A 15,069-nucleotide genomic window follows, 5' to 3' on the forward strand; every position below is an offset into this window, starting at 1 on the left:
TCCACCCCAGGCCCTCCCACAGTGCAGATCCCCAAACATACACATGTGAGTTCTCATCAACACATATGGCTTTACCACAAGTCTCTGTTCTCTCACACACTTATTAATATCTCTCCATTCATTCCCCAAGTCCTAATCAAACACCCACTAGCTGCTGTGTGCTATATTCAGTGCAGAGACACAGACACGACCTGCCCTTTATCAGACGAAGCACCTCTCTCTCAACTGATCGCACACGGTGATGTCTGCACACTGTATCCACCCTTACCCCTTGCCAACTGTCACACACAGTGGGTCAGATGCACGTAGCCCTCTTTCTTAGCTCTGCCAACCCAAACATTCATTTAACTCTAGCACAGCCACTCAACAAAACCATCTCTCTCACCTATAAAAACTTCAACACACACACAAAACTTCAACACATCTGGACAATGGATGCTTTCAGAGAATGGATGGCCAGAGATGCCTCTAAGTGCAATTCCCACATACTTAGGCCTAATCCACCACGGTGGGACTCTGCAGCAGACTATAGCCTCTTCATGGCTCAGATTTCCCCTCCCTTACATTAGAAAGGTAGTTAATCCTGGGTTTTTTTTTTTTTTTTTGGGGGGGTTGAGGCTTGTTTGTTTGAGATAGAGTTTGGCTGTCCTGGCTCCCTCTGTGGACCAGGCTGGCCTTGCACTCCCAGATCCATCTGCCTCTGCCTCTGCCTCTGCCTCTGCCTCTGCCTCTGCCTCTGCCTCTGCCTCTGCCTCTGCCTCTGCCTCCCAAGTACTGGGATTAAAGACCTGCACCACCGCTGCCTGGCCCACATCCTATTTCATAGGGAGGCTAGGTAAGGAGGGGTCATAGGAACTGGAGAATAAAGCTAAGATTCTGGAAATTTCTCATAAGTTCCAAATGTCTTATTGAGGTCTCTCAGTGAAACACACACATGGGAAGTTGCCCATGGCCATAATCCCTTCCAGCTGTGCTCTAACCACTCTGCTAGGTACTGGCCTCCAGTCAGAAAGAACAACAACTCAAACAGACCCATTCACACATAGGCACCCAAACACACTGGCAGGCTCGCGCGGGCCTCTGCACACGGTTTCACAGTTTAGGGAGCGCCTGAGCTCCTTGGAGAAAAGGCGAGAAGGTGTCATGTTAATATACTCAGTTCCTAAAGATGTATCCCTGAACATGGTTCCACAAAATCCAAACCCCTCCTTAAATTTTCCGTTTGCTTGCCTTTTTGCTTTGTCTCGAGACAGTCTCATACAGCCCAGGCTGTCATCAAACTCACTAAATATCTGAAAGGGACCTTAAAGCTCCCGATCTTCCTGCCTCCGCTTCTCAAAGGCTGGGATTAGACTCGTGCACCACACCTGGCTCCTTCCTCTTCCTCTACCATGGCTACATATACACCAGCGAAGTGCTGAGGAACAGACTTCCCAGAACAGGGCTGCATCTGCAGACTTGGCTCCTCCCCAGGCTGACTGAATGCTCACACCCTCGGGGACACCATCTCCAGGGCCACACTAGCTTGTGGGCGAGCACACACTCCCTCAAAGACTCCTCCTCCTTGAAGGTGCACACTTGTCACACACACACACACACACACACACACACACACACACACACACACGCGCACACTTGCAAAGCAATCCCTGACTTATACAAGTAGAGACAGAGAAGCAAACACTACCACACACACCTGCTGCGTGAAGAGCTGCCACCCTGAAATCAATGCAGAAAAACCTCTCCTCTGACCAGTCACATTAAAATGTAAGTGGCTCTCTCCTTTGTCCCCTCTAAAGCACAGCCTAGCTGCCCTCAATTCAACCTCTGTTCTTCCTCCTGCCTGTCAATGGGCTCAGCCATGCAACCTCTCACAAACTCGGGCGCTGGCAGACGCCCCGACATCTTCCTTCAAAGTCCCCACCCCATATTCTGTTCCGCCTTCAGCAAGGTTTAGCCAGCCTTGTAACCTCCATCCCAAACCCAAACTGGAAAGGGCTTCCGTATTGGAAACACAAGCCTCCCCTCCCAGTCTCGAACCTGGGAGAGACTGCCTGCCATCCAGCCCATCACCAAAAAGGTCAATTCTTAGTCAGGAGTCTCACTCACCCTCTCATGCAACTCTGGAGATTCTGTGACAGAAAGCAAACACAATTCCCGTTCTTCTGGTCGGCTGGGTCATATAGCCTCTCTGTCCCCATCTCCCTCTCCGCCCTCTGGTGTTGGTCCTCAAGTGGATTTCTGTCCAGGTCTCACAGATCACTCCTCCTCACAAAACAGTGGCTACCGCCAGCAAACCCCAGCTCTTCAGAGGCCTTGTTCACTCTGATCCCTCCATCGCTAATCGAAAGCCTCACCCTCAAAAGCCGAACCCTGCCTCTGGCCACACAAGCCCCCACCCCAGGTACCAGTCCCTACTCTGTGTCTCACAGGCCCTCCCACAGCCACGGCCTGTGCACGCCCCACCTGCACGACTTTACCATCCATTCACAGGTCCCCGGCCACCAGTCCCTTCTGGACCTCACCACACAAGCCCCTCATAGTTCGTGCTAGCTTTCACCCTGACCACGCCCAGGGCCACGCCCACAGTACCGGGTTTACTCTTGAGCAGCACGGGTCCTCACGCATTTGCGCCAGTTTACTAAAACAGAATCGGGGCACCTCGGTGCAACTGTGGCGTGCTGATGTGCGTTCTCCCTCGGCCTCCCGTCCCAGCACAGGCCAGTAGGTCCCGGCCCACGCACCCTTCCGCCTCACGGCCGCACCGGGGCTCACCTTCACTGCAGAACTTGCCGCCGAAGCCAGTGTGGCTGCAGTCGCAGCCCACCTCGCCGGGGGCTAGCACGGTGCAGAGGCCGCCGTTGGCGCAGGGATTGCGTGCGGGCGCGCACAGGGGGTCGGCGGCCGCACCGCGCAGACCCTGGCTACCCAGCAGCGCCGGCGGCCGCTCGCCCAGCTTCAGGTTGGCCAGGAGGCCGCGGAAAGGCGGCTCGTACTTGACGGTGCTGAGCGTGAGCGCAGACAGGCGCACGTCGGGTGGGATGCCGCCCACGAACAGGTCGCTGGCCACCTGCATCTCGCGCCGCTTTGAGCGCACCTCGGCGGCACGGGCTTCGCCGTCCACCGCCAGCGCCGTGCGCCGCGCGTCGCGGGTCAGCAGCACCATGTGCCAGCGGTCGTCGGCCACCGGCGTGTCCAACTGCAGCGTGGCGGGCTCGGCGCAAGACAGCGTGAAGCGCAGCCGCAAGCGCCCGTCCACCAGCAGCAGCTCCAGAAAGTCGCAGTCGCCGCCGTCGTCCAGGTAGAGCAGCAGCGCGCGCGTGGCGTTGGTGCGCAGGCTGAAGCTGAGCTCGCCGGTGCTCGCCGCGCCTGCCCAGCGCGCGTAGCGAGCCCACTGCCCGGGGCCGCCGCCAAACTCCAAGCCACGGACGCCTGCCACCAGCGCCAGCAACAACAGCAGCGGCGGCAACTGGGGTGGCGGTCGCCACCGACTCCCGAGAGCCATGCCTCCGGCGGCCCCGACGCCGCCCGGCCCCCGGCCCCGCTCAGGCTTCAGAGCCGCGGGCGCATGGGGCGGGGAGGGGGCCGGGCGCCCCTCGCGCGGAGCGGGGCTCCCTCGTCGATTCACAATGCCATGGACCCAGCCGCTGGGGCTCACGTGTCCACGTTCCCGGAAGGCAACGCCGGCGACGGGGGCGGTGGAGCCCCTCCCCCGCAGCGGGCTCGGATGGAAGGTGGGGGAGGGACGCCTGCAGGGAAACAGAGAGGAAAGGTTTAATCGAGGGTTCAGATTCAAGGGGTGTCGTCGGTGTCTGGCTCTCCATCCCAAATTAGCAGGTGACCACCTGTTTCCTTTTCGCACTTTTTATTTTTTGGAGACGGTCTCATCTAGCCCAGGCTACACCCACACCCACACACTCCTTATGTAGCGGGAAATGACCTGGAATTCCTGATATCCCCCTGCCTCCACCTCCTCCTCTTTCATGTGCTGGGATTACAAGTCTGGTCCAGCACAACCAGCTCCCTTGAGGTTTTTCGGCTCGCCTTGACCTGCATAGGTGCTCCAAGAAAGAGATACCATCATCCTTGGAAGTAGTGGGGGATTAACAGTTGAGGTGGTGCTCACTATGGGCATTTATTGGTTTGAGGTGTGGACCTGCGAAAAAGTGATAGGGTAGAGTCTACACGAAATCCAATGGAGAAGCCCTCGCCTAACTTAACCCTCTCTAAAGTCCAAGGGTCAGGACCAAGGCCAGTTCCTCGAGGGGCGGGGCCGAGGCGCGCTCCTCCCGCAGTTTTAACCCCAGCCACCTCTCTGAGCTTCCTAACCTCTGGGCCCGGCTCCCGCTTTCAGCCAGGGATCAGTCTCTCATCAGCTCTTGATGTTGGATAATGAAGTTGCTAAATAATTCATTGGGATTAATTAAATGCCAATTCGTCAATGGTACCACAGGGTTACCAGGCTGGTAAGGGGCAAGAGAGAAAAGCCAGCCAAGACCCAGGTATCCATCCACTCGAGAGCACGGACATCCAATTCTATACCTCCATTTCCCCTAAAGCACACTAAGCCCTTTCTGGACTCCCAACCTTACTTGGTGGCCCATTGTCAAATGTGCAGTTTCCACTTGCCCAGGTCTGTCTGAAGCTAAGGGTGAGTCAGTCACCCTCAACCTCCCGCCAGACTCAGGTCCTCAGCTTCAGGACTGGTCCCAGTAACTGGGCTCCTCTTCAACACTCAGCTCCTCCAGGCCCCCCACCCAGGACTGGGGGGGAGCTACCAGGAGGCAGGCAGGTTCATTTGCATAAAATTGCCTTTCTGAAATGATTACCCTTGTAACGGGCTGTCAGAGAGCAATTTATACCCCACGACAGGGAGGGGAATTTGCATCTCGTTAAACTCCAAGTCGTAATTATTTATATCCAACAACCCTCCTGAATATTGCATTGATTTTATTTTGGGGAGGGAGGGTGGTAAGGAGGGAGAGATGGAGGTGATGAGAAGCCTGGGAAAGAAGCAGGGAGGGGCTGGAGTCTCAGAGGAGCGGAGGACAGGTGGAGAGGAAAGAGAGGAAGGAGGAAAGCACATGAAAAGTGGTGGAGGTTGGGGCCTAATGGAGGAGAGAGGAGGGCTGGTGGGAGAAAAGAAAAAGAAGGTTGAGAAAATTCAATTCCAAATTCAAACGGCATTTGTCAGGGCCCTGGGTCCAGGGCATTTTTACAAATGTAGTTTAACTTAATCAAGTTCCATTACTCCTGTTCACCCTTCAGGGACCCTACAGAGAAGTCTAGGGGCCTGGCCAAGGTCACACAGACACCGAACAGCATAGTAGGCTTCAAATCCAAGTCTGTCCAACCCCACATGCCCATGGTAGAGACCTAGAGCAGGACAGCCACAGGTGAGCTCCCAAAGAGAAGAATGGCACAGGGGCAGGAGGAGAACAAGAAAGCTGAGTGAGGCAGAGAGATCAAAAGAAGCAGGCGGGGCTACACTGAAGAACCACATTCGGGGTGTACAGGAAGGCAGGTGGCTGGAGTGGCCAATGGTCAGAGGAAAGATGGGCAGAGAGGACGCTGAAGCCCTCAGGAGTGGCCGGCAGACAACTGAGATACAGCTGCAAAACCAGTCCCCTGTCTCAGCTCTTTCGCCCCTTCTGCTGCTGCTGCCTACGCAGAATCCTATAAGATACCATGGCACTGGGGGGAACCAAAGTATCCTGACACAGCAGCCCCTAGGGCTGCTCCTTCCCAGGCAGGGAGAAGATGGCCAGGCCTGCAGCCCCCATTTCCCTGCAAACACTGTTGGTTATATATAGCGAGCCACTGCTTCTCCTCATTGGGTAATGGAGATAATTAGCATGCGCGGGCTAATTAGCCAATCAAATTAAATGCAGCACCTGCTCCCGGCCTGATTGACGCCCTCACCCCCCATACACACACATACACACACATGCACCCCCAGCCCAGGGCAGGGACAAGGAACCCTGAAGCTGGAGAACAAAAAGCTGAGGCTCCCCTTCTCCAGAAGGGGCAGTCAGAGACCCCCAAACAGCAGAGGCCCAGCCCTGGTGTCCAAAAGACTGAGCATCCCCACCCCATCTCCTCCCCCTCCTCTTCCAGGGTCTCAGTCTCAGTCTGGCCCTACCTCCTCGCCTCTGTCTGCCTCTCTCCTAGCCCCCACCCCCACCTCCGGACACTATTTTGGGGAGAAAATTAATTAGCTATTGATTTCCACTGGTGGAAGGAATGAGATTGTGTGCTGTTGTCCACTCTCAAACCCCCAGCTTGGGGGAGGGGTGTCTTTCCTCTGCCCCACCCCCACCCCATCCCCTGTCACACTCACAACCCAGAGACTCAGCCCTCTAGGGCAGTAGCAGAGGAAAAAGCCTGAGGAAAGTATCTTGTTCTGTGCATCCAGTCAAGAAGTTGAAGGAAGATGGATGGATAGGGTAGGGGAGGTAGGTGGGGAGGATTCCAGAGGCTACCTAGGAGGGGCTTGGGTTCTAAGAGCTAAAGACAGGGCATGCAGGGGCATGGGCGGGGCGGGGGGGGCAGAATGGTTGAGAGTCCAGCAAGGAGGGTGACTCCAGTTAGTCTGGAGTAGGGTGGGGGGAGAGGGAGAGAGGGAGAGAGAATAGAGAACAGCCAGGTGCAAGCGCCTGTGTGGAGGCAGCTGTTAGGGGCAGAAGCTGGGTTCGTGTTGGACCTCTAGGGAGAGTAAGGACCAGGTCTGGCTTGCAGACCCTCCATGCGTATTGTTCATTCTCCTCATGGCTCTGCAATTGAGGCCTCCTGACTCTGCACCAGGGTCAAGCAAAAGGAAGCCCAGCCCTCCTGGAGTCCCCTCTCTGGGGACTCAGGGACCCTTGGGACAGCTTCAGGCTTGCAAGGAGGCAGAAACAACCCTGAGAGAGCAAAGCAGACACCTGGGTCCTTTCCACTCCACCTCATTCCACGGTGCCGGGGACACCTGCTGCTCTTGGCTACTCTCTGCAGCCTTGCCTTCAGTGGGGCCAGGCTTCTGCAGACTCTACCTCCAAACGCCTCTACTCCTAGTGCACAGGGGTTCCTGGATATGACAGTCTTCCTCAGGCCTCAGCAACAACTCAGACTCCAGTGATCTACCCCACTGCCTTGAACAACTACATCAAGGTAAAAGAGTTGAGGAAGTTGTGCAAGAAGGCAAGACCCCTCTCCTGAGCTTTGTACCCACAGTATCCAGGCACTGTCTCCCTAAGACCCATGCTTTTGTTCCAATATCAAGGACACTGGCCAAAATATCCCCCAGGAGCCCTTGCCTACTCACAGATGTCAATGCCGTCCACTGCCGGTACATTTTGGCCAAAGGCCATTGGCCCTCTGGGGAGTTGACCTTTCCCATGGCATCACAAGATTCAGCATCCTGACATCACCCTAGCACCTCTAGCCACAGATAGACTCAGGCGAGTGGTGTAGTGCAGGGGGAGCTGGGGTGGGGTGATTCTGGTGTTCTTGGGGCCTCTGTCAACCCCTCCTAATGACAGTATCCACTCATCCTACTGATCCACCTCCATCTTCTTACAGCCAGGCCTGCTCCATTGTAGCATGTGGACTGCAACGTTTTTGGGTTCCTTGCTCTGTAAGTTACCAGGTTGAACCCTTGAGACACCACCCAATGCCTCCTCCTGGCCCTAAGAAGCTGTGTCACCACCCATGTTAACAAAGCTGAGGGCAGGGTCACTGGCACAGAGGTTGAGTCTTCTGGTCTCAAACTCGACGGCACCCTTGAATGTTGTATTACCCACAGGCCACCAGGCAGTGTCTGAGGTCCCCAAGCCCACCTGCCTTTATTCTGGCCTTCACCATGGACAGACTCCAAACCCACCTCAAGACTATGCCATTTGCAGAGTTCAGTCCATCTTTTCCCTACAGGGAAGCAGAGACTGGGCTGAGAATGTGGCTCAGCACTTAAGAGAGGGGCAGACAGTGCCCAGCGTTGACACAGAAGAATAAGACTAGAGCAGAGTTCACTAGCCTCTTATTCTAAATGCTCCCACTGGGCCAGCCGATCCTGACCAACTGGGCCCTCCTGCCAGAGCTCCATAATTCCCGGTGCAGACTGAGCAAAACAGATACCAGTTCCATGCCTGTCCTGGCCAGCAGCCTTCTCCCAGCATCCGTCCGGCTGGCTCTCTGGCCACCCCCACATACATGCATGCATACATACACGCATGCATGCACGCACGCACGCTCGCACACACCCCCAGCCTTACGAATGCCAGCCTCTCTCTGGTTCTCCTCTCTTCATGCCAGCTGGGAGAGAGACAGCCGGGGCCTCCCCCAGGCGCCAGGGAGGAAGAACTGGGTTTACACACATTCTGGTGGCCCCAGAAGGCAGCCCACGGACAGGTGGGAGAAGTGCGTGTTTTGAGGGGGAAGGATTTGGCTCAAGCTCTAAAGAAATTTGCCCGAGGTCCAAGCCACGAAACAGTGGAGTAGGCCGCCTCAGAGGGGGTGGGGAATGAGTTCCCTGTCTGAGGAGGTGTGTAAGCTGAGGAGGGATGACTGCTATTCAGAGACTCTGAGCGTAGGAAGGGGGTGGCTCCTGAGTCATAACAAGGGGATGTCAGACAGTGTGGCCCAAGGTACCCTTGGGTTCACAATGGTCTCTAAGGACACTTTTCCCACTAAAGCCCCAGGCAGGACTGACAGCATCCACGGGCTACAAACAGTTCTTGTGTTCTTCCCTACTCTCCTTTCTAGCCCTGGTGACCTAGGGAAGACAGGAGAAGACCCAGACAGTCAGACATCCAAGTCACAGTCTCAAAGCAGGCCAGACAGAGTGTGCATGGTCAGAGCTCAGGAGCCCAGCTTCTAATGCCAGCTACACCTCTATCAACCTGCGTGACCTTTGTCAAGTTACTTAGCCTCTTTGAGCTCCTATTTCTTTCAGAATAATAAGAGCATTGTCACCATCAGGAGATGTGTAAGAGTGCAGCGTGGCTGAGATTTCTGAAGTGTGGGAAAGTATGTGTTGTGTTAATGATTACTTCTAGAACGTCTCAGCCTTTTACAGCTTGCAGTGTTGCATGTGTCTGGTATTTACTTTAATCCTTGCCAGGGCCTTAAAGAACTCCCCTAAGAAGGGGAGTAAGCAAAGTGGATCTTAGTGAGCTTCCCTTTTACAAGAGATGGGGCCACACAGGGTGGCACTGCTAAGTGACAGGGCTGAGACAGTCTCCGGTTTGAGTCTGCCTTGCCTCTGGGACCTTCTCCATTCTCTTAAATACCTCACTTTGCCTAGGGAGAAGGGAGAAAGGAAGAAGAGACCTTCCAGGTGAGCACAGCATGCAAGGTGGTGTCTGCGTGCCTAGAGACAAACAGCAAGGGGCGGAGGACAGGAATGGCAGCTGGAAGTGTGTGCGTGCGTGGCAAGGCTGCTGCCAGTTGGGTAGAGCTGTATAGTGGTTGGGTTGGGGACTGAGGTGCAGTGAATGGCTTGATAGAATGGGGGCTGGAACACAAGTATATGGACCCCTGGGGTGAGCGCTGGGAGGGGAGAGCACAGACATCATCCCTATGCCTTACAGAGCTGGGGCACACAGACCTGTAAGAGTGCACCCCAGTGATGCAGAAGGGACAGGTGGCTTCCAGGGGTGGCCTCATGAGTAAGCCTGAAGTGGTTGGAATGCTCTTGAAGGTGTCTGACAGGTGTGTGTGCATGCATGGGTAGAAAAGGATATAATAATGATTTAAAAAAACAAACAAAACAAAACAAACAGACAAACAAACAAACAAACAAAAAACCTGTTCCTGGGCCAGCAGGATGGCTCAGGGAGTTTCCACACCTGACTAAGTCTGCTCCTCAGTTATCTACATGGTAGACATAGAAAACCAAATTCTGCAAGCTGTCCTCTGACCCCTACATATGTGCCAGGATGTGTGCATGCACGCGCACACACACACACACACACACAGAGAGAGAGAGAGAGAGAGAGAGAGAGAGAGAGAGAGAGAGAGAGAGAGAGAGAGAGGAATAAATGAATGTAAAAACATATTTGAACACCTATCACTGACTAGGAACTTTCCAAGGGCCTGAAAAATACACCAGGTTAAAAAGTTCACACTGAGGCACACAGTAGGTGCCTACTAAGTACAATTGCGGCTACTATGATTATAGCCATCGAAATCCTCTCAGCCAGTCCCTAAGACATGTCTCAGACACGGGTATGGGAACATACCCCTTTAACAGATAAGGAAAACGAGGATCAGTGGTGGGCAAAGAACGGGCCATGAAGCCTCCCCCTCACCCACCCATGTTGAACGATGGCAGTGGCAGAGAATGACAGAAAGGCGTGCACTGCTGAATAAACCTCAGCCAGTCCACAGGTCTGTCAGTGTGGAAGCGGCCAGGACAGAACTACACCAACAGATGGAACCACAAGGGGTGGGTGGTGTGTGAGGACACACTTCTGGGAGTCCCCGTGGGGGCTGAGCGGGAGCTTGAATTGAAGGGACGGACATTATGTCTCCAGTGTCGGTCAGGCAGAGAGCTTTGTGTTGGGGACAAATGCTGGGGACAACACTAAAGGCCCTGGAGAAGGCCAAAGCTGCGTGGAGTGACTGTGGTCACAATCAGGTAGGAGTAGGTTTAAAAGCTTTCTGGAAGAACATTAATGACAACAGAGTGACAGAGAAGGAACTTAGGAGGGAGTCATGGGGTCCGGGTCAAGGCAGAGAGGATGTGACCACCTTGTGCCCTAGCGCACACATACAGACCTGAAGCACAATGCTTAAGACCCAGACTAGCATGTGGTGCATGTGATGTGGCAGAGAGGTTGGCGTGTCTGGGAACTGTGTCGGCGTGGGCATGTGTGCCCAGGAGAGGTGGCAGTGCATGCCAGGAGGGCAAGTGGGCCTGAGGAGTCTGTGAGCCTGAGTTCATGAGCAGTGACAGACGCTGGCAGTGCTTTGTCAGGAGACCTGGGGACAGTCAGGGGCTCTGCGAGTGCTGCGTGCTGAAGTAAGGCTCCTGGAGGAGGTCTCTGAGGCAGGCAGGAGGTGGCAGTCGCTCTGGGCGGGGAGCGTGGGTGGTTTGCTGCCAGGGAGTTGTATTGTATACGCAGGTGTGTGTGCCTGTGTAGGTGTGTGTCTGGGTGAGTGCCACCAAGTGTGTGGATCAGTGTCAGGATGTCTGTGTCACTGGCAAGGGTGGACAGAAAAGAATGGAGCAGCCGAACCCGAGTAAAGGCTGAGCCTGGAGAGACATGGAGGTCCCCAGGGGCTATTCCAGAGCCCTGTCCCTTCCTCTCAGGAGCAGCTGTCATGTGGATTCAACCAAGGAACAGCTCTGGAGCAGCCACTGCCAGCTGATCAGTCCCGCCCACCCCTGTGCGGCTGAGGATGGGAGGAATCCGAGCACACTTCCCTTAGCAGAGGTGAGGGGCCTCCCAACCAGACCCTTTCCCCCAGCTACAGAAGGAAGTTGCTCTGGTTCTGACATCTCCGCCTCTGAGCTCTCCCCAGGTTTGGAGTCGGGAGCTGAGACCTGAGTAGCCAAAGCACCCACAAGCAGAAGGCCCTCCGTGTAGTTAACGGACGAGCCCGTCTCCCTCCCCTCCTTTTTCTTCCTGCTCCCTTCTCTCTCTCCTTTTCTAACAGAAGACAGAGAATAAAAAGCTCTCCCCCAGAAGGAACGCCCAGACACTGAGAAGGTGGACAAGAGGGAGGGGCGGGGATGACTGGAAGGTCCTTGCCTACCCCACCCACCCACAATATGTGCAAAGAACGAGGGTGCACGAAAGCCGGAAGTAGTCAAGGGGGCTGGAGACCCACGACCCACTCCCTCAGATTTTCTAGAACATTATGGAGCTGGGCACCCTTTTACCGTGGAGCACCAAGAAACTATCCCTCCCATCCCTGCCGGTTCATTAAGGCTCTGAATGCCTCCTAGGACTCAAGAGGGGGTAACAGCAAAGGCGACTGTAACAGCCCAACAGCCCCCCACAAATCCAATTTTACCTCCAGGAGCCAACCCGGGGTCCTTGTGCTCATACTCCATCCCAAAGAACCCAGGCATAAACTGTTCTTCCTCTGGGGGAGAAGGCTGGAGCATGAGAAATAGTCCCCTACCTCTTTGGGGTGGGGGATAAACCCAGGGCCCTGAAGGTTCCTCTACCCCTCCAGTACTCAGTGATCAGAACCCTACCACTGCCCTCAAGTATATTCTCACCCAAGCAGAGCCTCCTCCTACTGGTTTCCCTCTCTGTCACCCCCAGCTTTCCCCAGCAAGCTTCTCTCCTCTCCCTCAGGCCCCCCATCTTGTCCAGCTCTTCCCCGTCAGACTCATCTATGCCTAGAGCATCTTGGCATCTTCCCCTCTGCTCCCTCCTGATAACCTCCTCTCCCCTTGGCTACCATCCCCCAGTAGTCTTTTCTTCAGTGGTTGCCCCCAGACCTCCCTCTCCACTTCCCAAACCGCTCTCCAGCCTGCCTGCTCTCCCACTAAGACAGTGTTTCTCCCCTGCAGACCCTTCAGACCACAACAGCTCGCAGCCTCTCTGGTCCATCACTGCTTCCAGCTGCCAGGACCAGCATAGACTGAGACCTCTCCCTGCCGCCCCCCCCCCCATTTCAGAACCCTTCTCACAGCCCTATGGATGCCCCTCCTTCAGACCCCATCCCTTCCCCCATCGACCCTCCCTCACCACCTTGCATTCGCCCCAGCTCAGGGCTAATGCCCCTTCCACAGGGAGTCCCCCAACCTCCCCCAGCGGCTTCACCTCCTCGCTGTCACCCAGCCAGCCCTCTCTGCTCGGCGCCCCCGCCCCCCAATCCGTCCTTTCTGCATCCGCCGCCCCCTCCGACCCGCTCCCCTCCCCCGATTGGCTCCCGCCCCCCACCCGTCTCCGCCGCAGCCCCCCCCCATACCTGGTTCTGGGGGCGCCAGGAGCTGAAGGGTGGGGATCCGAGCCTCGAGACCGCTGGGTCTACGGCAGGTAACAGATCCGGGACCAGCGGTATCGGCCGCCTCGCGCCTCCTGGTCCCCGCCGCGTCCCCGCCCGCCCCGCCGCGGTGCCGCTCTGAGGAGGATGCTCTGAGAGTCAGGGCGGCTGCTCCCGCCGCCGCATCCCTGCAACACCGACTGACGGCAGCATCAGCACCAGGGCCCGCCCCCCAAGCACACGCATTGGACCACGCAACACTGACGGACGAGTGGCACGGCCAATGCAAAGGTGCAGAAGCCGCCAGTCCCGCGGCTCCATGACCCGCCTCCCTCCTCCGCGAGGACCCAGGCGTCCCGGCCCCAGGGCATCCGAACCCTTCTCCACCTCTCAGGACCTATGCCCGGACGTCCAGGATTTTTAACCCAGCAGGTGTTCTCCCCAGTCGAGGGGTCTTGGGGACCTAGGTGCCCTAGCCCCCCTCCCCTTGGTTGGGTTGTTGGATCCCACACCCACCCGCCCCTGCCGGTGGGTCCCGAAGATAGTGTCCAGGACTGGGACAAACCAAAGGAGAGGTTGAACCCCGACTTGGGGCACGGAGAGAGAAGGACCGGAGCAGGGCCTGGGCCGCAGCGCCCTCTGCTGGCTGCATCTGGGGGCTGGCCTGTGCTACCTGAAGCCAAGGAAGCCTCTCCCACCCCAGGACTGCTAGTGGCTTTTCCAGTCGTTCGCAAAGACCCTACCAATCACTGTCTCAGTGTCTTCTAGCTGGAAGCCTCCAGAACTGAAGAGCTAGGGGCTTTGCTGAGATGAGGACGAAGCTAAGGGGCGGGGGTTGGGGGGGAGCTAGAGACAGATCTGAGGGTGTGGGGTTTCCCAGCCCAGACTGGGAATCCCAGAGTTTGGAACCAGCCTCCCACCCCTGTGGAAGGCTGGGCTGGGGTAGGAAAAGGCTAGTGGCGGGGTGGAAGCTACCCGCGCCGTTATTAAATGCAAGTCTAGTGGAATCCTCCCTTCGAGCTCCTACCCCTAGCTGTGGGTTTCAAGAGTGTGGTCCTGGAGTGCAGGTCTTCTGCAGTAAGAATGTCTGCATCACCGTGTTTGTTCAGAGTGTGAGGAGGGTACACCCCTCTTCACTTACTCCACCGAGGAAAGGTACATCCAGCGCCGAGGTGTGTATACCATTAGCTAAGTTGGACACAGGGCTTCTCAATGAGGCAGTGTGCAGGCGTGGGTGTGGCCGTGGGCGTGTGGCAGACCACTTTGCCAGTTCTCTCCAGGCTCCTGGTTTCTGTTACAGGGCCTGTGATCTGCACAGCTGGTAGCAGTTGGCATTTCCTTAGCCAGAGGCAATATGCAAGAACACACATCTAGCCACTAATGTATGCAGATACACATGAGGGCACACAGCCGTGCACACCTATCCGTGTGTGCCTGGCATTTCCAAGAGACACAAAGGGACACTGCAGAGATGCCCCACCATGTTAAGTCAACACAGAAAAAAACACACTCACTCAAGAACCTGCATACTTGTGCACACACAGGTACCTGCACAATCAAGGGCAAACACATCCAAGGTACTCACAGGGGATCATCAGGGGGACCATCGGAAGGTACGTTGCAGAGTGGTCAATTCCTGAGTTTATGAATGGGGACATACACACAGCCCCCTTAGAGAGGACCTCCTTTGATAGCCTGGAAGAGGGCTAGGAGGAGAGCTAACTGCAGAGTCCTAGGCAGTGGAAAGGGGGAGTCCTGAGCAAGGTCCCAGACTTGGGGCCTGTTCTGACCTTGGAGAGACCCTCAGGCTGCCCCCACTTGCCGAGGCCAGTGGAGGCGGCAGAACAGGAACTGCTGAGTCAGGGCCTCTCTGACCCCACAGCCCACTGCCCCACCCATCTGCTGCTCCTCCTCCTGCAGGCTGCACACTCACACATACACGCACCAAAATGCAGAGGGACAGACAAGCAGGTGCAGTGACCCAGTGACAAGACTCAAACCCGAGGAGTCTGAGCGGGGAGGGAGGCAAGGGTGAGCACTGCTCTCCTGTCCCTACCTTCAGCTATTCCCATCAAGGGCAGGAAAGGTCACTGGAGTCTGCTCCACCTCCCTGCCCCTCTCCTCTACAAGGAAGGTCCCAGATTCAGA

General features: G+C 56.1%; 1 protein-coding gene across 15 annotated transcripts in view; it reads right to left on the reverse strand.

Moving 5' to 3' along the window:
- The window catches only part of Nrxn2 (neurexin 2), a 115,148-nt gene extending 102,038 nt beyond the window's left edge, over positions 1-13,110 (reverse strand). For all 15 annotated transcript variants that reach the window (XM_032891026.1, XM_032891025.1, XM_032891034.1 and 12 more), the window contains exons 1-2: positions 12,907-13,110; positions 2,776-3,749 (exon numbers count right to left, since the gene is read on the reverse strand). In XM_032891026.1, coding sequence (XP_032746917.1) covers positions 2,776-3,505 — 730 coding nt within the window. In that variant the 5' untranslated portion in view covers positions 3,506-3,749; positions 12,907-13,110. The remainder of the gene's footprint in view (positions 1-2,775; positions 3,750-12,906) is intronic.
- Between the last annotated feature and the right edge of the window lie 1,959 nt (positions 13,111-15,069).

The sequence above is a fragment of the Rattus rattus genome, chromosome 2 (assembly GCF_011064425.1).
Source record: "Rattus rattus isolate New Zealand chromosome 2, Rrattus_CSIRO_v1, whole genome shotgun sequence".
Classification (NCBI taxonomy): domain Eukaryota; kingdom Metazoa; phylum Chordata; class Mammalia; order Rodentia; family Muridae; genus Rattus; species Rattus rattus.